Here is a 21,966-nt window from a genome sequence, read left to right on the forward strand (position 1 = left end):
GTGTGTGTGTGCGTGTGTGCGTGTGTGCGTGTGCGCGTGCGTGCGTGTGTGTGTCAAGTGTGTGTCAAGTGTGATAATGAGAAATTTCAGCGATGTGAGAGAGACATGGAAAGATCAGAGGGCTTCGTGTTGTTGCGTCTTGAGAAGAAAAAACGATATTATTCAATATAGAAAAGTATTAAGTATTTCCACCCATTTATTCGTGTGTGAATTATGCCATTTCAATAATGTGAAGCTGCTTTTAAATCAGAAATTTTATTAGTATTTTCTAAAACTCTTTGGTAAAAAACATTTTTCTTAGATAATATGTTCAGTTATTTGTGATAAGATAGATTTATAGAAAAGTTCATGACACAAGGGAGTTTAATCTTCTTATTCAGAAAGTTAGGCTTTGGATTTTCTCCAGGATTGTTAAGTATGTGCTGGTTTTATAGTGCCAATCAAATTATTGGACAGGCCTTCTCCTTTGATGCTTTTTCTTTGTTTCGGTTATTTTTTACATTGTAGATTATCACTGAAGACATCAAAGCTATAAAGTAACACAAAGTAAGAAAAATGTCATTTATATTTTAGGCTCCTCAAAGTAGCCACTGTTGGTCCTTGATAACTTTGGGTGCTACTAATTCGCATTAAGGCACCGACTGCTCAACTATGTAGAGAGAAACAACAGATATGAATTTAAGACATGAAGGTCAGTCCATCCAAAATATGTCAAGAATTGAGTTTCTTCAGCTGCAGTTGCAAAAACCATCCAATGATATGATGAAAGAGGACCACCCCAGCAAAGGAAGAGTTTTCTCTGACGCAGAGGAAAAGTTAATCAGAGATACCAGCCTCAGAAATTAATAAACTGCAGGTTAACTCATGCTAATTAACTGCACCGCATATTAGAGTTCATATCAACGTATCCCAGAGTTCATGCAGCAGATATTAATGAGGTATGGACATTATACCTATGATAATCTAATTAGAAATAAACTCTGTGTCCTCTGAGTCCAAATTTGAGAATTTTGGTTATAATCTGTTTTTGTCAGATGAAGAGAAGGGTGATTTTTATTTATTTATTTATTTATTTATTTAGCTTTGTGCATGAATCTCTTAATAGTTTTAATGCTTCAAGGATTAATCTGCAATATAGAAAATAAGAGGAAGAAAGAAAAACAAGTACTGAGCCATTCATGGTCTTTTACTTTGACTTCTTGACCTTTCATATATAGTGACATTATTGAAAACATAAAGGTCAAAATGTGTTTCTGTCCAATAATGTCCTCTATATCTAACTACATTTAAAACTAATGACATTCCACTCAGCCTACAGTGTACTATAAGTTATTTGCACTGATGAAAAAGAGACAGAAATTACAATCGGTATGACACAGCAACAAATTGCTCAGGCTTAATTGTTCAGTAAAACATTTTTCACATCTTTTCTCACCCACTGCATGTATTATGGAGACACCTCACAAGTTTGTTGACCTTTCTGCTTCCACATCTCTAAACATTTTCATGCTCACAGCCTGATTAGTTTGCTGAAGACCTTTATGCTCACGCCAAATATCCCTTTGACGCCAACATTACTGCATTATTTTGAAGCTCAACTTATTTATGCAGTTGTGGCTTTTGTGGTTAATAACAACAACCTGGCTTCTCGGGTTTTCCGTTGGATTGGGTTCAGGAAGCAGGTTGCTTCCATCAAGTCCAGTCGATATCTAAGTATCCGCTTCAAAATGGAAGATTGGCGTTAACCACATGTTGTGGTTATAAAAGATATCGGTTCGACTGAGAGACATCCGTAGAGCTTAGCAGGGACGGAGGAAATCTGATTTTTCTAACCCCGCCGAACTGTGATGTGATTTACCTCAATCTTCGTCTAAAAATATAGAAAAGCCCACACATCATATATAGCTCACACACAGTTGGATATAAGGTCTCCCTTTTCCTGTGTGTGAGACACCGAGAGAGAGCCGGAGGAGGGTGATTCATCAACACAGACTGATGAGAGTAACACTTCATGTTACTCTCTTGATGTTGTCCATATCTTGATGTTACTGCGGATCAAGGAAAGAAAAAATATTTGGCAGACAAACAGGGTGGAGGTGATTCATCAAGGTGGAGTAAAATCTCAGTGTCTTGGCTCTTAGTGCCAGGACAGAAGATAGTACATAAGTGAGTTAGAGTGATGGAGTAAGCAGGATGAAGGACCGATAAGAATAAGCAACAGTTCTTAACTTTGCAATGAAGGGCCCACAGTCACAAGCCTGAAACCCCTGCTCTTCCTTTCTACCTTGCCTACCCCATATACGTAGCAATTATGGCACCTGCTGCCCCAGATATGACACAACATACAAGACTGATTTATGAGACTGACCTGAACGTCCCATAGTGACACCTGCATTTTATTGGGCTCCAAGGTGAGGCTTGGTTTTAGTACCGACTGTAGCTATGGCAGTGAAAAAGATGAGAAAAATGGGCTCTAGAGACAAAAAGACAGAGGAAACAATAGAGAAAGGGAGACTGGGTGAGGGTGGATGAAGAATGCTCGGCCATGCTGCATTCAAATGTCATAGATAGGGTTCAAGAAAGTCAGCACTGAGCTTTTGTTCCATTGCTATGCCAAGTTAATGGCCTCTCTGGGGATTTCGACAGACCATTCAAATTTCTTAAGCTTTTCTGTAAACAGTCATTCTGTTAAGGCAATGTATCATTAGCTCTTCTATTCACAAACCCAATCAGAGGGAGCTTTAGGTGTTGCAGCAAGGAGGTGATCGTTTATTTCAAGCAGCAGGAAGCATTTCTGTCTTGTATCTTTGTGGGAAAGCACTGATTTAGTTGCAAGGCTCTTTTGAACGTTTGCCAAGTGGCTTTGGACTTCAACAGGCATCCTGAGCTGTTTTTAAAAGATGGAGCTTGTCGCTGGGAGATTAATGGCAGTGCCACAGTTTTCAAATAACTAGTGCCATATCACAACCTGAATGTAAGACTGATCTGTTTCATAAGTGTCCAAATAGAGTTGCACAGTAGGAAGAGCTATTTCAGGTACCTCTGGCTCCAGAAATAAAAGCCCCTTTCATTTTTCTTCATGTACATGTACAGTGGCTCACAGTTGGCACTGAAATAATAATTAAATAATTCTTACAAACGATGATCAGCCCTGTGTGGAAATATGTTCAATGTGTATTTTGACAAGAAACATCCAATCACGGAGCTTAAGGTTTTGATATAGAAGCTGTAGATTTTGATGTTCAGAAACAGACTGCAGCCTGCAGTTAGGCTGCAAATACATATTAGCCAGATCCAGAGTGCCAACTTCACGAAATCCAAAAAATAAAGAGAACTAACTCAAACAACTTTTACAATCAACTCATCTACAGAAGAATTCATAAATCACAGACAAAAGCATTTACTACAATATGGGAAAGATTAGAGTAATGAGTAAAAAAAACTTAAATGCATTAAAATTAAAACAATTTGGACATTTTGATCATCTGCACGCTGGAAAATCTCAGGGTTCTGTTGAGCCATTTCATGGCAGATTTACATGTTTAAATAATTATAGTACAGCACAATAGAAAATGGGACTCATTTTCTACTCTTCCAAATTACACAGCTCACACAATCTCTTTTCCTCATATTTTGAATCTACCAGTGTAAGAATATTGGTGCTTAACTATGAAAGACTATAAAGACCCTAAGTCTTTATAATTCAAGTCAAGTGTAACATGATTTGGGGCCCAAATTTTGTTTGATATGGACAAATGTCCTCAGTTTTTCCTGTGACAAGAAAATTTAAAGCATCTTTCTATAAATTTAAGTGAAGTCAGATTATTAAAACATTTAAAGTACATATGCTAATTTCAGTTTGTTTCTTTTTTTTCAATTGTCGTCACATGAATTGACCCCTCACTCTTTAATGGTCTAAGTAAGTACCAAGTGGAAGAATCTGTCTCCATTCATTACAATGGAAGACTAATGCTTACAATTGATATTTGCATCTGTGTCCTGTTCCCAGTCAAAAAAAAAAAATAGACTCCACTTATCACCATTATGCTAATAGGGATCTCTATTACCATAATAATACGCTGTTATAAATAATGAAAGAATGAATACATGTGGTTTAAATGAATGTCCTCTTTGCTTCCCTCCATTTTCAGGTTCATTCTGTTTTCATGGAGAAAATCAGTGTAGTTTAGTTCATGGCTTCCAAATCAAATGATTAAAGAAATCGTATAGATGTAAACAACTTTTCATTTCTCTCCTGGTCCCCGCTTTGCTCTGGATCACACACTAGACAGTATTTTCATTAAAGCAAAGACTATTGCCACTTTTTTGGGGGGGTGAAACCCTTGTGTGTGTATTAAAACCTGTGTACTGCTGACAGGAAGCCACACAGCAGTACTCTATAGAGATAGCTACTGGAGCCTGACTGCAGTAGCTTCTGCTTTTTGGGGGAGATTCTAATGTTGTCCTGAATATATTCTGTGTGGGAGTTTGGCAGATTAAAAGGGTAGTGAGAAATACTGTAACACTTCTGCTCATCCTCAGAGCTTTTGAGATATCAGAAGTTGTGGTAATATCTGGCACTCCAGTGAAATAGAAATACATTACAGAGGGATATGCTGGGCTGATATTTGCTCTTCTCTTCATCCCCTGATTCTTCCTTTTTCTTAACAATTGAGTGGATTCAGTATTACCAGGAGGAATTAAGTTTGACTCAGTTCTTTTTATTTTGCACCCTCAGGTGACTCCATCCTCAAAGATCGTGGGTGACCTGGCCCAGTTCATGGTGCAGAACAACCTGACCAGGGCGGAGGTCGAGGAGAGGGCAGATGAGTTGTCCTTCCCCCTGTCCGTGGTTGAGTTCCTGCAGGGACACATCGGGATACCACATGGCGGATTCCCTGAGCCATTTAGATCTAAGGTACTGTAGTTTGACCTGCCTGCACCCATATGCCTCTTCTTATCATTTCCATAGGATTTCATAAGCCTTCAGGTTAATTTTAAAGGCATTTAAAAATAAATATAATACCTACAAATATCAAAGAAAATAATTATAATTTGGATCAGAGCAACTAGCTTAATCCCTGTCTGCTTCACTTCTTCCTACAAGTGTGCGCACACACAAATTCTGTCACATGCATGGTTACATCTGACGGTTGCCAGCTCCCAGGAGGATGTTGAAAACGGTGAAGAAAAGCGTGATATTGCTCTGTCCTCTCATCTCCTCTGTTTCTCCACCTCTGCCTTCCTCTCCTGTCTCCTCTCTTCACGCCTGCAAACAGCACGAGAGAACGCGAGAGAGAGAGAGAGAGAGAGCACATCTCATGTGCATCAGTGGCCTGGAGCTTCAAGCCTCCTCGGAAAAGTCCCGCGCACAAACACACATGCATGAATGAAGGCAAATTTGTCATACTCTCCCAGAAACCTGCTGACATATTGGCACACTTGACATTTCCCTAAAAAAAAAAGCCGCCAGACTTCTTAAAAAAATTTTTAAGGAAGAAAAACTTGTCTCCTCCTCCCCTCACAAACATCCACAGATGCTGAGTGGTGCCTGAAATGTGAATATATGATGAGGAGCCCTGTCTGCACATTTTCCCTCAGGGACATTATGTCACCATATGTGACTGAGCACTCATGCATCTGCGGTGCATTTACAGAGTCTCAAATAATTATGCAGACATCAATTAAAACACAGTTAAAGTTTTATCTGCCCCCCCCCCCTTTTTTTTTTGACAAACACTATTTAATTTAGTTGCATTGGTTTATAAACCTGATGTTTACTACATGTTCCTTATGTCTCTCCAGTGTTGAATTCTGCCTCCCATCCTTTCTTGTTTTGTTTTTTTCCCCCTCTCCTGCTGTCCTGTCACCCTCATCATCAAGCTGTCCTTTCTCTTTACCCTGCCGTACAGTTGGAGGGTTATATGATCAAGCTTCCCAGGATAGTCCCACCCCTGACAGTCACTGATTTATTTATTTATTTTTTTTGGTTTTGACATAAACTCTCCACCCCTGTCAGCTACCGCTCTATTAGTGTCTCTCAATCTGTCTTGAATTTGTCAAAACAAGTGTCAAAGGAGTCATTCCTTGTAAACAAACAAGATGGTGGGTGGTTCCTCAGGTTTCCTTTTCATTATCATTATTATTGTTCTTTTTTACTTTGTTTCATTAGACACTTTAATACTTTATTTTGAGATACTTCTTCAGCAAACACTGAAATTCAAATTTTTGGCTGCTGAACTTTTTTCTCTGCTGCCACATTGTGCATTATGGAGGAGACTGCTGCAGTTCAACTTTTTGGGGTTAGCCAAGGCTCAGTTCATTGGTCCGTTAATGGTTCATTAATCGTTCAAACATTGTACCAGAGGTGTACCCTGCCTCGTAGTGTTTTAAGGAAATCCTCAGTATACACATGGGAAGTGCTGCCAGTTTGTCCGCTAAGCCAAAAAAAAAAAAAAAAAAAAAAGGCCAGAGAGTATTCTTCTAAATCTCCTCTACAGACACTTACATCAAGAAAAGAGGCAATCCATCTTCAGTGTTTATTGCACAAACACTAAGATGTTTCCTCATTAAGATGTTTCCTCATACACAGAAGAACCGAGTCACGCTATCCCTCTACTTCAGCACAGTTCAGGATGCAGCTTTTGTGCAGCTTTTCGCTTGTGTGCCTATTGTGTGTTTGAGTGCAAGCTACATGTCTTGGGGAACATTTGGAGTAGAAATCCAAGTAATTGGTGTCAGAGTTCTGCACGTTAAAGAAAGTAAAAGGTGTTGAAAAGATGAAAGTAAAGCATCATGTGGCTCGGTTAGTTAGTAGCTGTGGTTTACCTCAGTGACCAGAGGCAGTAAGTGTCGTGGCCATTATTTACTGCTACTTCTCTGCCTCTTTTCTCCTTATTTAAAGCTATCACAAGTTGGAGTGTGAGAGATCTGCTGTAGCTGAGGCTGAATTTGTGCGTCAGCAGCATTTCAGAGCTAATGTTTCTCCAATGGTGCTTTTCTCTCACGTGGATTCATCTCAGGCGCGCTCACCATCGCAAGGCGAAAGATGCAAAATGTTAATTGAAGTCTTCCCCTCCTTAGTTCTGTCACACTGCAGGTCATTTGCGCCGTAGGTGCGATGCACCTGCGGGGACCAAGAAGTGGAAGTGGAGATTTTGGGAGGATGGATTAGGTGATTGGGCAAGAGTGAGAAAATAATAAGACCATCAGAATGAAAAGTAATTCCAAGATATAAGATTAAAAAAATACAGCACCGTCTCTGAGCAGCACACTTGAAAAGAAAGGGGGAGGAAAAAATCAGTGACAATGAAAAAGAGAGTGGGAGAATGCTGAGTGGTTTTAAGAGAAATGAGGAGAAAGAGCAAATATCCTTGAAGGGAGATATTCTTTCCTTCATTTGTTAATGCAGACCCCCTCTCCCACCACACTCAGTCACTTTCTGTCTCTCACACTTAAACAATCAGGCGGTTTAGGTGTAAGACATCCTCAGAGAACAAAATGTTAATGAGCAGGAACTCCACTGAGCCTGGCATCTTTGATGTCTTTCTCTCACACACACACAAATGAGTCGGCTATCTTTGAACTGGTAGCCCTGTGACTAATAGCCTTGCACTGGGCCCTTTGTCTGCAGATTTCTGCAAGGCGCGCACACACACACACACACACACACACACACACACACACACACACACACACACACAGAGCGTTTTGTGTATTACATATACACAAAAGACTGGTAGAGATACAGTAGAACACACACATTGGAAAACATCCCATGAGTTTATACACACATCACTATGCTTAGAGCTAAAATAAGTAAAATGCTTCTAAAGATTACCAGGATTTGTCCTGACACATTAGTTCAGTTGGTGGTTATAAAGACCTACACACACTGAGGTAAGCAGCACCAAGTGCTTTGCTGTTACCTTCTTCTGTTTGTATTTCCAAGAAGTGTTCGCTATAGCACTGAAGCCCACTACAAAGGCTAACAATGTGGACTCTTCTGCAATTTTGCATCCCTCCCCCTGAGCCTGTGTCGACTCGATACTCGAAACGAAAGCTGTGAAAATAAAACTAACACCTGTTTTGACAATCTCTTCACCAGACGTTATTAGCAGCCTCAGGTGGATTGTCTCTACAAGTTGTGTCAGATAGCAGCAAGTCTGTGGGCAGATAAAATGTCATATCATTAGTCGTATAGCAGCCGTTCCTCAATTATCCTCCTCCCTTTAGTCTTTCTTCTCAACAGTTTTTGAGAAACGACGAGGAGGATGCCTCACATATCATCTGCTGGGCTGAGGGTCCTTTTACTGGAGAAAGATGTGAATTGAGAGTGGGAGAGATCGCTACACATCTCAACACAACAGCGGTGCCACTTTCATGCAAATTTCAAAATGCATTAATAAGTTTTATATTCTCAGACTGGAGTGTTTCTCTGCCTCTTTCTCTCTATCCCTCAGAAGAGCTTCCTCCTCCTCTCTCCCAGAGTCTCTGTTGCCTGAATGCTTTGACAGGTTGCAGCTTTTATCCAGACATATGAAGTACAACCTGAAGTTTTTTTTTGTTTTTTTAACCAGCGCTTCCTTCATCCCACATGCTTCATACTCCCATATTGACGAGTGACAAGTAGCAAAACATTTAGAAGGATTACGACTTTCAATCAAAACTTTTAGTAATCTGTTTCTTCTTTCTCTCTTCTGTCACACACACTCACGAATTTCTCTTGTTTCATTCCCTCCCTCCACCTTCCTTCATCACCATCTCTTTTAACGTTCTGTCCCAGGTGCTGAAGTCTCTCCCCCGTATTGAGGGTCGTCCCGGTGCCTCTCTGCCACCTATGGACTTCAAGTCCCTGGAGGAGGGGCTCCGCGCCGCACACAGTGACGAGATCACCCCCGAGGACGTGATGTCAGCAGCCATGTACCCTAAGGTGTTCCAGGAATTCAAGGAGTTTACTTGTGAGTGGGCAGACATGACAATTGATCTTTGTGTTGAGGTATTTATAGTGGGTGAAGAATAATAATCAAGATGTCATTTTATTACAAAGTTCAATCATTGATTAATGTACATTTAATCAAACTGGGTCTGTTATATTGAACAATATTATATACATTGGCTTCATGGCATGTGATTTTTAATTCACACACACACACACACACACTTTAGTTTTCATTAGTTGTATTACTGGGGCTTGAAATTAGTACCAGCCAATCTTTAGTCAGGTACACTCATTAAAAAGTTAGATAGAACTGCTTTTAATTGTTGTGTCTGGCTGCTCAGGGGTCTTACACACAGGAAAACCAATCGCATGCTTCAGATTCTGCGAAAACACCAACACAGAACTCAGCAATCACCTGATCCATCATCATTTGCTGCGATGTTGGAAATTTAATAGGATTCCTTCTCACGGCCACAGTACATTCAGCTGCCTGGATTAATGCAAGCCTTAATTGTTGCTTTGAGAAGTGAAGAACTGTTGGCGTTAAACTGTTTTTTTATGAGGAGTTTTAATTAGTGTGCAGTTCCTTCACTACTTCAGCTTTAGACTGCACAAACCGCTGAAGACACTGAACATTCAACCTTTTCTAATTACATTTCATACATTAAATATTGGAAATTGTAACTCCAGATTCTGGTTATTGTGCCTTGTGATCAACAAGAATTAAAACCAAAATAATTGAATGATTCCTTTGATATTGCTTGTAATATATTTTTGCAGCCAACTTTGGCCCAGTGGATTGTCTCAGCACCAGGCTGTTCCTGGATGGACCCAAGATCGCAGAGGAGTTTGAGGTAAACAGATTAAAATCGTAAACATTTTTACATCCACAAACAATACTGATTTTTATTATTAACATCGTCCCTTTTATTTTCCTTTGTTTTGGCTGAAGATTTAATATACATCTGTGTCACTAATGGTATGATAATACAGTTAATAACGATCATCCATTTAATAATCCATTTAGTGCTTTAATTAATTCAGCAGTCAAATAAATACCAGGCATTATCAGCAGGAAACGATGTTTCTGTCACTGCAGATGGCCGGGGTTTGATGTATATTGGTGTAAAGGCACAGTGAAGTGCTGATAACACAGTGGGGAGGATGGCGATGTTAACAGTTTGTTAAGGGAACAACAAACAGCATTACTGACACCCCCCCACCACCACCCCACCTCCACCCCCACCCCCACTTCCCCGAGCCATCATATTGGCCTTTCTGTACAGAAACAACAGATTGGTTTTGTTGTATGATATTTGAGAGCGTGCCAGCAAAAGACGCCAAGGGCCAGCATCTCCAACCAAAGTGCACTTTACAGATTACTAAAGCCTGTACCGTTGTTTTACCCTCCAACTGGGAGGCAGCTGAATATTCAGTCCAATAAAGGGATAAAAGTAATGAGTTGAGTTGTTATGCATGAAGACAAATCAGCAAGGCACAGGAACGTTATAATTGGTTGTCACTTGTAACTGCAAAGTCACAACATCTGAAACTGAAGCCTTCCTGGGGAATATTGATGTCTAAATAGGAAAGCATATCCCGTTACATAAGCAGAATCCACTGGCTGGAAATTGGTTTTAACAAACATGAATATACTGTCAGCAGAAATACTTCGGCACATCTGCTGCGCTGATTGAAATTTCTTCTCAGAACAGGAGACGGTGGGTTTGCAGACTGTGTTTTATCCAGAAAGAGCAGCACAAACAGAACATTTGAGGAGAATGACATCAGTAACCTCTTTGATAAGAGAAACTCAGACTAAAGTGATGGTTACTGTTCAGACTGAAGAGTGAGCTCCAAAGAGATTGTTGAAGGTACTGACGGTAACCTCTGCGACAGGTGTCTCAGTCACACATCACATCAAGAGAGGAGCTTTGCTTGAGTCTGTCACTCAATATGTCATCACAGAAAATACAAATGCACAGAACGTTAAGTGTGGGTTTTTAAAAACGCTGTATCAAAATGGATGTTTTGCATCCTGTGTGCTGTTATTGATGACGACGCCGTAAGGAGCCACATGTTTTTAACTCGGCACATTTACCTGTTGACCAGATGGCAGCGGTTTGAGGCAGCAACACAGAAGGAGAGACGGCTCAGAGATGATGGTTGTGACGTTTTTATTACTGTAGCTCTGTCACGAGTACTGTGGAGTATTTTTCTGATTATACATGTGGGAGCCCTGGTTTTGTACTGCAGGATGTGAGGGCCACAGAGTAAAAAGCCAAGTGAGGCCTGGTGTTGGACTAGAGCCTTGGTGATGGCGAGGGGAGTGATCTTGCAGAAGCATGTTAAAGATAATGTTTTTTTTTAAAGCTAAGGAAGTAAACTTGAAACATAAAAATTTTAAACTTTTAAGTGCAAGGTGTTGCTGTGGGAATTCTGCTTTGTGCTGAAGAAGTTTGGGGGAAAATTCGGATAATTTCACCATGAAGGAATTGAACTCCTTCTGCCGTTAACTGAAGATCTAATATCATGTATTATTTCAAATATGATGTATCGAAAAGAAACGTCTGTTCTATAAAATATGAAACCGGGAGCAGTTACTTTTCTCAACACTTTTAACCACGTCTGTAGACTACACACACTTCTCTCCAGGTCCAAAAGACAGTAAACAAAGATAATGTAACTCTTTCTTGGGCACCCAGCCAACAGACATAGCCAAGGGATTAGTTAGCCAACTACTGGAGCAAACCACTGGCATTATTCATCTGTGGTAAAAATAAACAGGATTTATTTGGTCTGGAGCGTTTAAAAGAAAGCAAGAAAAGGTGCTTTTTGTTTATTCATAATAAATCACCCTGAAATTTCTCATCTTTCAAAACACAGATACCAGCATAATTATGTAACATACCCGAACCTCTTTTATTTTCTTAAAATAACAAAACCCTTTGGTATTTATGTGTAGCCTGTTGCAGCTGCATTTCTGCTCTTTAGAGAAATTCACCATCAGAGCATTTTAGGGGGGAAAAAAAACAGATATGAGCTCTTACACAAACAGATAAATGTAATTATTAATGTTTTAAAATCCAGTTTTTGAAAGCAGTATTTTCAGATTTGGTTTTGCAGCTCTAATAGTGTTTATTATTAAGGGTATATTTGTGCATTGATTGAAAAATAAATGAATAAATGTTCCATGATGAAAAAGGTGCATGGTCCTTCCAGCCACCTGCTTCCTTTAATCGTTCTCACAAGGCCTCGTCTAGACTCTGCACTGGCCTCATCTACCAGGCAGCATTGACTATAATCCCAGTAAAACCCTAACACACATCATTCATTATAAATCATCTGTTCCTTCTATACCCCTCCCCTTTTACGTCTTGCAGTATTTTCTCTTGATTCTCTCATTATGAGTAAAATGCACACAGATTTAACGAACAGTGAATCTGAGAGGCCAAGTTTAATTACTGCTCCATTTCACTGCAGCAAAATGGTTCCAGGCTGGTGTTAATTGATTTTTATATTACAGGGGACATGGGGAGCACCATTACTCAGCTCCTGTATTATCAAGGAATCAGATGCTGCATTGATTGTGCAGATTTAATATTGACCCTAAAGACCAGGAAGACCCCCCCCCCCTCTCGTTAATGGTTAATAACCCCAGGGTGTGTACCGTTTGATGCAGTTACTTAGAGATCTGGAACCAGTTGGACCACCAGCCATGGGTTAGAATAAATCTTTTAAGTGATTTGATTAAAAAGACTCAGCAGCCTCAGCAGATTGTGAATAATTTGTTTTGAAGCCACAGTTTGGTCAGTGATGTTATTCCTTTGAAATTTCAACATACTACATGGTCTGTTGGCTTGAGTGAAATGTTTTTGATTTGTAATCCAAACTGTATTCATCAACAAATATAGATAAATAAAAACAAACTCTTAGAAAACTACAGCTGAAAGAGAAATTTAATATCCATTTTCCACCTTACCTATGGCCTTATCATGTCTCTTCTTTAAAATCAGAGACCTTATTAACTTACAGTGACTCAGATCGTTTCATTCAAACATTTGCCAAATGCAAAACATTTGTTTCTCCCACTCTCAGTAATCACATCCCCTTGCTGTCATTTATCTGATCTTATATACTTCAGAGCTGTTTTTTGTGCGTGTGTGTGCGTGTGTGTGCGTGTGTGTGCGCGCGTGCTCAACATCATCACTGCTGTCATGACGATAAGTACTCTTCAGCCCCCGAGAGATGGAACGAAAACATGTCCAAAAAAAGTGACCTGTCACCTGCAGCATGAGGTTTCTGTTAGTGGTTTTCTATCTTTCACTGGGAAGAATTTCTCAGCAGCTGAGTTGGAGCATTTGTATTTGGAGTGATTGATCTCAGTGTCACCACTGTTTTTTCAAATACAATACATTTCTACTAGTGCTGTTAATGGAAGTAGGCTCAGCTCGTGTGTGCAGGCCCATTGCATGGCAGTCATTAATAATTCAATATTAATTTCACGGTGGTTTGTTTAATTCAGCAGTATTTACTTTCATTCAGCTTGTCCCAGTGCAGACACCCTGCCATGACGTCTGCTTTTAGGGTTCCTGTGGTGTTGTTTTGTTGACACCGTCATATTAAAGATGCACTGGTGGTAATGATATTGATGTTCACTTGAACAGGTCAGGTGTGCACATATGGTACCCAGGACAGTTCACTGTGACACATGTGAAACACATTGTGACCTATGCATTGCTGATTGCTTGGTAGAGTTACTGTAGTCAGGGCAGGCTATGTAGAAAAGTGGACAAAGCAGCTGGCTTCAATTATAACTGATCACCACCCATCACAAACCTAATGCCGTATAGCCAATGTAACATGGTAAGTTTGAAGTGAAGGCAGCTAAACATGGTAACTGTCCATTACAAATGACTCTCGCAGCACTTGAGCAGCCACATTATTAACTGTACATTTGAAACCGAAGCTGTTTTTCTCTTGGCAGCTAGTGTGTGAAGCTCACAGCAGAAATCCTGATCAAAACAGATTTAAGCACCAAATCTTTTTGAGCGCTGAGCTAGACCTAAAGCCCCAAGTTGTTGATGTTGTGGGAAGTAGATATAAAGGCTTTCACAGTAATCATTTGGTATTGTTTGGCTCTTCATTTCAAGCCTTTTGTAAATGCAATACAAGGTCTTATCAGCCAAAGAGTGAACAGCAAGCCAAGAAGATTCCTTACTGTGTGCTGAATGTGGTGGGAGGACACAGCCACTACAAATTTTAGATGTTTTTTTTAACGTTACTGTAAAGATACAGCTTTACTTCATTAAATCTTACAGCAAGTTGGAAAGTTGGACAAACAGACTTCTCTCTTATTTCACTATTTCTGAAACTGCTTTTTAAAGACCGACTGATCAGCATTCCTGTGCATGTGGGTGACACTTCTGTCCATGGCTGTCATTCACCCACACATGTACACAGCACAAACAGGAACAAAAACACAGACCTATCTGGCATGTGCCAATGACTCATTATGGTATTAATCACGTTTGACAGAAATATAAACAGATTTTCACAAACATAGACCCAGGCATTCAGACACTGTCAGTGCTAATATGCACCGACACCCACACGTGGGGTTCTGTTCACCGCGGTAATCTCATTACTCTCACAGGCCAAACAGGTTATTAATAAAGTCATATCCAAGACATGATGCGAAGCATAATGTCAAACTTGCTTCTGTCAGAGATACTATGGCTCCAAATGGATAAGCAGTTGAATCTGATGCGGGGAAAAAAAAAAAAAAAACTCAAGGTACTAGTTTAATGAATTCAAGCAGAATGTGAAGGCAAAGGTTCAGCAGATTGCAGGATACGTAAATATGTATTTTAATGCTTTATGCAGTGATGAGCTACATTTATCTACAAAACATGAGGCAAGAAGGTAAACAAAAAATATATATATTATGTAGGTGTGTTTGTGGTAGCTTGGCCCCCAGTGCAATAGACAAAGAAAGTAGAGGAAGTGCTATTTACTAATTGACTGCCTGAATGGTTTGTATACATAAATGAAATATTCCATTGCACACAAAGCTTAAAGGTTTAATGTGTAATCTTGAGTGATCTATTAGCAGAAATGGAATATAGTATTCATAAATATTTTGTCATTAGTGTGTAATCACTGGGAAATACCAGCATTTTCTTAATCTTAGAATGAGTCTTTTATATCTACATAGGGAGCAGGTCTCTTTTCATAGACGCAGCAATGTTGCATCGCCAGGTTTCTACAGTAGCCCAGAGTCCAGACAATCCAAACACTGGCTCTAGACAAGGAATCATGTTGTTATTTAAAGGTAACAGCCACTGTACCCTCCCTCGCACATGGAAATAGGGGGTGGGTTGTGAGGTAGATATCCGCACAGCACACCAAACTTATCTTTGTAGCACTGTGTAAAACTGGCTTACACCTACCTGGTACAAAACCATCTTCAAAAGATTCATAAGTCTTGTGCAACTCTTCAAAGAGACGTAGTGTATTTTTCATGGGAGCAGTTGTGAGGAGATGTAATGTAGAAGCCACGTAGTTGGAAATGGGAAGGCAGCTTTGTTTTGTTTTTTTGCCAAGAGCCTGACAAAACGGCACAAGCTGGAGAGAGGTTCAGTGAAAGGGAAGGTGGGGAGAGAAACGAGAGGAGATGAAGATTGAGTGCCAGCGAGGAAGCAAAAGCATGCAAAGAAAGTTTTTGTTACCAGATACAGAGTGAGGGGAACAGATGAAGAGTCAGAGCGCCCAGAGGAAAAGAGGCAGAATGAAATTGAGATCAATAAATACCTGCAGCGGCGTGTATTTCTGTCTTTGCACTGAGACTTAGTTGGGAATATCAATGGAGACTGAGCAGCTGAGATGGCAGCGTGAAGAACAACAGCGATGAACAGGGGAGGGCTGAGAAAACGAAGTGGATAGATGCAGCAGAGGAGACAGGCAGCAGATGAAAGAGAGGCAGAAAGAGGCAAATTAATAATGGCGTGAGAAAGTGAGTGGCCCCAGAAATATGCAGCAACATAACAATACCAAATTGAAAGCTTTCACACATGGGAGGACTGAAAAAGAAAGTTGAACAAATGGAAAGACAAAAAAAAAAAAAGTTTCCGACCAGTGAAACAAGAAATTGTGGAAGAGGCGTGAGATAAATGTGGTACAGTAGCTGGCATCAAGGGAAAGACTAGCAAACAATTGATATGAGAGTAGAGTCTGGCTGCTGTTGATACACAGAATAGAATAATATCTTTGTCTTAACACTTTTACAGGTAGGAGGTAAAGTCAGCTTTACTAACAGCTGGGGAAATGTTTTTACCTTCTCCAGTTCTCCAGTCTGCTGCCTTGTCTCGCTTTATCTCTCCTTTCTCTTCGTCTCTCAGATTGTCATTCTGTCTCTACCACTTCTGTCTATTTGATGGCAGAATGGGGATGTCTGGTGAAAAGCCTGTCTGGTGTAAACGCCCATTCATGTCTATTTTTTTGCCAAGTATAGTACATACTGTATATAGGCCTGCACTATCTATTCATCTCTTCCCTCAACACAGGGATGAGATACAAATACATATATCTACCAGGACGGCAACTCCCTGGTTTTGAAAATAATTCTGTTCAAAGGTCAAAATAAATGAGAACTTCCCATTTAGATCCTAAAATATGTTTGGTATTTTATTCTGTAAAAACAAAGCGAAGGTCACACGGGATCCTGCGACAGTAACATGAACTTCAAAGCAAAACCTGCATTAAATCCACATGCAGGTCATGAGGACTGACAGAAATCAGTCCTCAGGCGATCTTATGAGCAGTTTGTATGAGCAGCATTATATATCAATGAGAGTGAAAAAACTTCATACAGAGCTTTGAATTTTTCTTTGGGGAAAAAGAGCAGCGCCACCGTCTGTGACATCTGTGACATCAGTTGTTAGTGACATCTGGTCTTTTCTGGCTATGATAAGTCCGAAAATCTGCTGTGAAAAATGACCCGGGAGCTTCATCCATTTAAAACAGTCCTGTCCCTTAAGATTAATTTAGTTTTCAGACTGTTAAAACACAGCTAATGATGTAAATGTAAATTGGGAGTCATTAACTTGATGTAGTGAAATAAAAATCATCAGTGTAAAATGCTAAATTCTCCCGGAAATAAGATTGCTTCATTCATTTTTTTCCACAGCTATTTAAATGAAGTGAGGCTAAATGTGTCCCTTCAATGTTCCCTGCCCTCCAACAAAGTGCATGCTGGGAAACGCTGCATTCCGAAGTGAGAGAGGAGAAGTAAAGCAGAGAAGGAAATGCTGTGCCCGTCTCACTCCACTAACTTGAATCTTTTTTTTTTTTTTTTAATCTCACCACACTCAGCAGTCTGTTTTTATTGCTTTAGCTGGACTTGAGAACTGAACTGTTTTAATTTCAATTTTCTAACACAATCTAATTTCTGTGCCTTCCTCCACACTTACTCTGCTCATCCTCTGCTGTGCCGCTTTGTTTTATCCCAGGTGGAGCTGGAGAGGGGGAAAATCCTCCACATCAAGGCGCTGGCACTGGGTGACCTGAACAAGGCCGGCCAGAGGGAGGTCTTCTTTGAGCTCAACGGACAGCTGAGATCTGTGCTGGTTAAAGACACCGTTGCCATGAAGGTACGCAGAGGGGGTGGATGCAGAGATAGTCGATGATGGAGGCAGAGGGAGTTGATGTGCGAGGAGAGGTATAAATGATGACAGATGAGGTGGTTGGAGGGAGGGATAGATTTCAGTAAAGGTAAATAAATAGATGGCAAGAGGGAGACTTGGCTCTTGGCAACCATGGGTGATTTTTATTCATAGAAACAAAGGTCTGTGAGGGGTAGATGGAAGTTCAGCAGGGAGGATTGTGTCGACTGGCGTTTGAATGACTGTGTGGATGGGTCATTGGCTGGGTGAGTGGATGAACAGAGGCAGTGGTGTGTGGATGACACAGATGGATGATTGGACCACCATATGATGCATACCTCTGTCCCTCCACCCAGGAAATGAAGTTCCATCCCAAGGCCCAGAAGTCTATCAAGGGTCAGGTGGGAGCGCCCATGCCTGGGAAAGTGCTGGAGGTCAAAGTTAAAGTGGGATCCAAGGTCAGTTTGTTTAACCTGTTTATCTTTTTTCTTTTTTTAATCAGATTTGAGTTAAAGGTCAGTTCACGTTAAAGAAAAAAAGTAAATCAAATTTTGTTTATAAAAATAGCCACATACTTTGACTGTACTTTTCTCATTCTGCATCAGTCATTCTGTAATGTGATGCTAATGCTCTGTGAGCTGTCTTTATAATCTGGAAAGGTGGAGAAGGGCCAGCCGCTGTGTGTCCTCTCGGCCATGAAGATGGAGACCGTGGTCAACTCCCCATTGGCCGGGACCGTTAAGGCAGTCCACGTCACGGCTGACGCCTCCCTGGAGGGAGATGACCTGATCCTGGAAATCGAGGAGTAGAGGAGAGGGCAGTAGGAGGGAAGGGGGAGCTAGACAATCTGATTCTGGTAAAGGTGTGAGGTGGAAGAACAAGGGGGTTAAACAAGGAGAAAGAGGAAAAAGGGAAAACCTTTTAAAAAAAAAAAAAAAAAATCCGACACTCTTACTGCAGGACCTTTTGGCCCTAGACTTGTATATATTCTGTTGGGTTACTCAAAAATGAAAAATGAATCACAGCTCTACACATATCCAGTCACCTGATGAGCGCAAAGAGCACATGATATGACGACCCTAAATATATTCATTTGATCAGAAAGCTAATCAAACTCTCTGTTTGGTGAATAGGTCAAAAACAAAATAGGTTAACTTGTGTGTTGCCAACTTGTGGAAAATAATGTTTCAGAATAATATACAGTATGTTTGAATTGTGATACATTCCATTACTTCAAGTCTTAAACGTGATGTACTACAATGAGATAGTCATGTGTAACACTACCAGGGTTGTAACATCTACTTGCCACAGTTTCCATTTCTATGCTGTTGGTGTTGCCTAAATGTATAAAAGTGAGTGGGTGAAACTGTATATTGGTGACTACTACACATTCTCTGTCATCAGGGTTCAGACAAAGGAGGATAGATTTTGGGATATATTATCAGATCATTTTTTTCTTTTTCTTTTTTTAGCATGCTCGCCTTCGCAAGACATTATCAATCTCTGACACTAGTCACACTGCATTCTGGGAATGTGTAATCACTGGTGGCATTCAGACATGTTTTTTGAAATGTAAAAATGTTTTTCTGAGAAAGAGCACAAAGCACACAGGGGCTGAAGAAAAGAAATCACTATATTTTGTCCAACCTATTTTAGATCATTCATGAAAAAAAGTATTTTCACAATAAGAGGAGCACAACAAAGCAAGTGGCACAAGTTTTAACTTGGCGGGGACACGTCAGAAATGTCAGATGTTGCACTAAAGTGAAAAGGGCATCCTGTTACTGTATCAGTAATAGCAGATGGTGGTTTATTTTTTTAAAGACCTACAATGATGTTGAAAATGTTTCCTCTCACACCTGTTTAAAATTCCAAAGCCAAAAGAAGCAACAGCAACGTTGCTGAAAGCTGCATGTTGAAAACACTCAAACAGGGTTAGAAATGTGATTTTTAGTACATAGGGTTTAATTTGGCTTTCTTAACCCTGAGGCAGCTGTAAGGTGGCCCAGCCAAACCAGTTCAGCTCCATTTGTTGGATAATTTTAGAGGTGTGATGTGATAGTCTTAAGGTGGCTTCCAAGGTCTTTTAAGCATCTGGTTTAACAGCATGATGTTGGAAAGTTGTCTTTTAAGAACCAGGATGAGGTTAATGCAAATGGTCTTACGTCTACATGGGGATTTTTAATGCTAGGTGTAAATGGGATTACATGGTGGTGTAATGGAGGCATGCGATGTTATTTTCTGAGGCTCTGCTGATTAATTTATGAGCTAATTCTCTGTCAAATGATGTGAAATTAGCCGGACTAATAAGAGACTCTAGAGACTCCCAGTAGCAGCACTCAGCTTTATATTTCTAATGGGCGTGTGTGTGTGTGTGCTTGCATAAATGAGTCAAAATGTCTGTATGGTATTCAAACAAATTTTGAGACAAAGTCGACCAACCAGCCCCCCAAAATGCTACAGCTCCACAGCTGAAAATATATTCTAAAGGAAATTAAATATTCATACACACATGCACTGATGCAAAATATTCACAGCAGCATTCCTAACCCTTGAGTTCTGCCCAGATCAGAAGAAAACCACGTCTCCATACTGATGCTGTGTCCAAAATCTTTAAGAGAAACTGCCATTCTTAGTTGGTCTGATGATAAATGCTGAAGATAAACTCTCACAAGTTTAGTCTTCGCTTTACTTACAGGCCTTTTAATGATTTGAGGATTTTGAACCTCAAAGTGATCTATGCTGACCTGGTTCTCCTACCCTGACCGGTCGAAGTAGCTGGGGAGCAAGCAGGAAAATTCAGTTACAGTAGGAAATGCAAGCATCACAATTTCATTGCAATATAGTGAGGCAGGGTGAGTTCAGGGCCACAAGTCAGAAAAGACACTACAACATCTCACTTTCCCAAAACATCTGTGCACCTTCAGCAGTGAAATTGAAGTATCACTTTGTACTTCACTGGATTCTTTCCAGCGTTTTTGCTCCATTACCTCTGAAAATGAGTCACCTTTTGAACTATGCATCAATACTGAGCAGCGATGCTGTAGTTAATTAGAGCACTGATGTGTCTCCACAGTCTCCCAGCCTGCTGCCAGGCCTCGCCTGTATCAGTCTGTATTTGAATCTTTAGAAAGATGTGGACATAAAATGGTTGGAATACAGGAATGAGTGTTTTTGACAAGCTGTCGCACAATAATGTAAAGTTCCCTCCTCCGCTCCTTGTTGTAGCTCTCTTCACCTATCTACTTCTCCTGCTTAATCTGTCTATTCAACCAACATGTCCATTGTGTTTTCCTCTCCGGCCCCCTTTCCCTTCCTTCCCCAGTGTAAATTTGCACATGTAGGTTGATGCCGTCGACTCATGCAATAATGTAAAGTCGATCACAGTGTTTCTCTCCGTCTTAGCTAGGACTGATTCTAATCCGGAAATGGGATATAATGTTGACACACACATAGAGTATGAAAATAGGCTCTGTGACATTTCTGATTTCTATTGCTTTCACTTGTGTGTCTTTGTCTAAACAAACAGGTTGTTTACTCTCAGCTTAGCCGACAAGACTCGCTGCAGTTTCACCATGGAATTTTTAACACGTTCACAAGTTGTCAAGGTTTCTTTTTTTTGAACAATCCTACTTTGAAATTAACATTTTACTTTAATGATTGTAACGTGCTGATGAAGTTTACATTTCCTTGTTCACAGTTTGAGGATGTTTCAAGTCCTAGAAAAGATAAAGGGTTGGAGCGCACAAAAAGGGAAACAAATGCTCTCAAATAAAAGTGATCATTGTACTAGTTCTAGTTGTACTTACAAATAAAGTTAACAGAATCTGCACTGTGTTGTGTATGTTGTACTTTACAAAGACACCAGTCCTGACCACTGCACTGAGAGCACGAGGCAGACTCCAGAGAAGACGGGCTTTGGTAAATGGTTTTTGGGAACAAATGTCGACATAACCTTAAATGATCCAGTCTGTCACAGTGTCAGCACAAAGCAGGGTGATCAGCTCGCTGCTGGCTCAAGTAAAATATATATTTCTTCTGAAAGCCCGAGTGCTGCGTTACATGTCAAGCCGTCTAATCACAGCGTTTTGAGTTTGCTCACTAGTAATTACATTTCAGCACTAAATGTTCAAGTGAAAAGATCTTTTACAAGCCAAAACCCTTAGAGACCAGTGCAAGTAATTTCATTATAGTGTGCAGGGTTCATCTTTATCTTGCATATGCATGCTTTCTTTTTTTTTTTTCTTCTTTTTTTTTTTTTTTTGAATCCCTGCTCATCAGGATTCAGTTTGTACCTGCCCGTCTTGCCTCCCAAACAAACTGAATCCCTCTGTGGCTGGATGTGGCACCCTGCTGTCTTTA

General features: G+C 40.3%; 1 protein-coding gene across 3 annotated transcripts in view; it reads left to right on the plus strand.

The window, feature by feature from the left end:
• Positions 1–21,436, plus strand: part of pcxb (pyruvate carboxylase b) — a 236,621-nt gene extending 215,185 nt beyond the window's left edge. For 2 of the 3 annotated variants that reach the window (XM_026327580.1, XM_026327572.1), the window contains exons 23-28: positions 4,739–4,918; positions 8,786–8,960; positions 9,722–9,795; positions 17,452–17,592; positions 17,961–18,062; positions 18,264–18,413. In XM_026327580.1, coding sequence (XP_026183365.1) covers positions 4,739–4,918; positions 8,786–8,960; positions 9,722–9,795; positions 17,452–17,592; positions 17,961–18,062; positions 18,264–18,413 — 822 coding nt within the window. Of the gene's footprint in view, positions 1–4,738; positions 4,919–8,785; positions 8,961–9,721; positions 9,796–17,451; positions 17,593–17,960; positions 18,063–18,263 lie in introns of all 3 variants that reach the window. The other variant, XM_026327586.2, reaches the window with a different exon arrangement.
• The last annotated feature ends 530 nt before the right edge of the window (positions 21,437–21,966 follow it).

This window comes from Mastacembelus armatus, chromosome 18 (assembly GCF_900324485.2).
Source record: "Mastacembelus armatus chromosome 18, fMasArm1.2, whole genome shotgun sequence".
Lineage (NCBI taxonomy): Eukaryota > Metazoa > Chordata > Actinopteri > Synbranchiformes > Mastacembelidae > Mastacembelus > Mastacembelus armatus.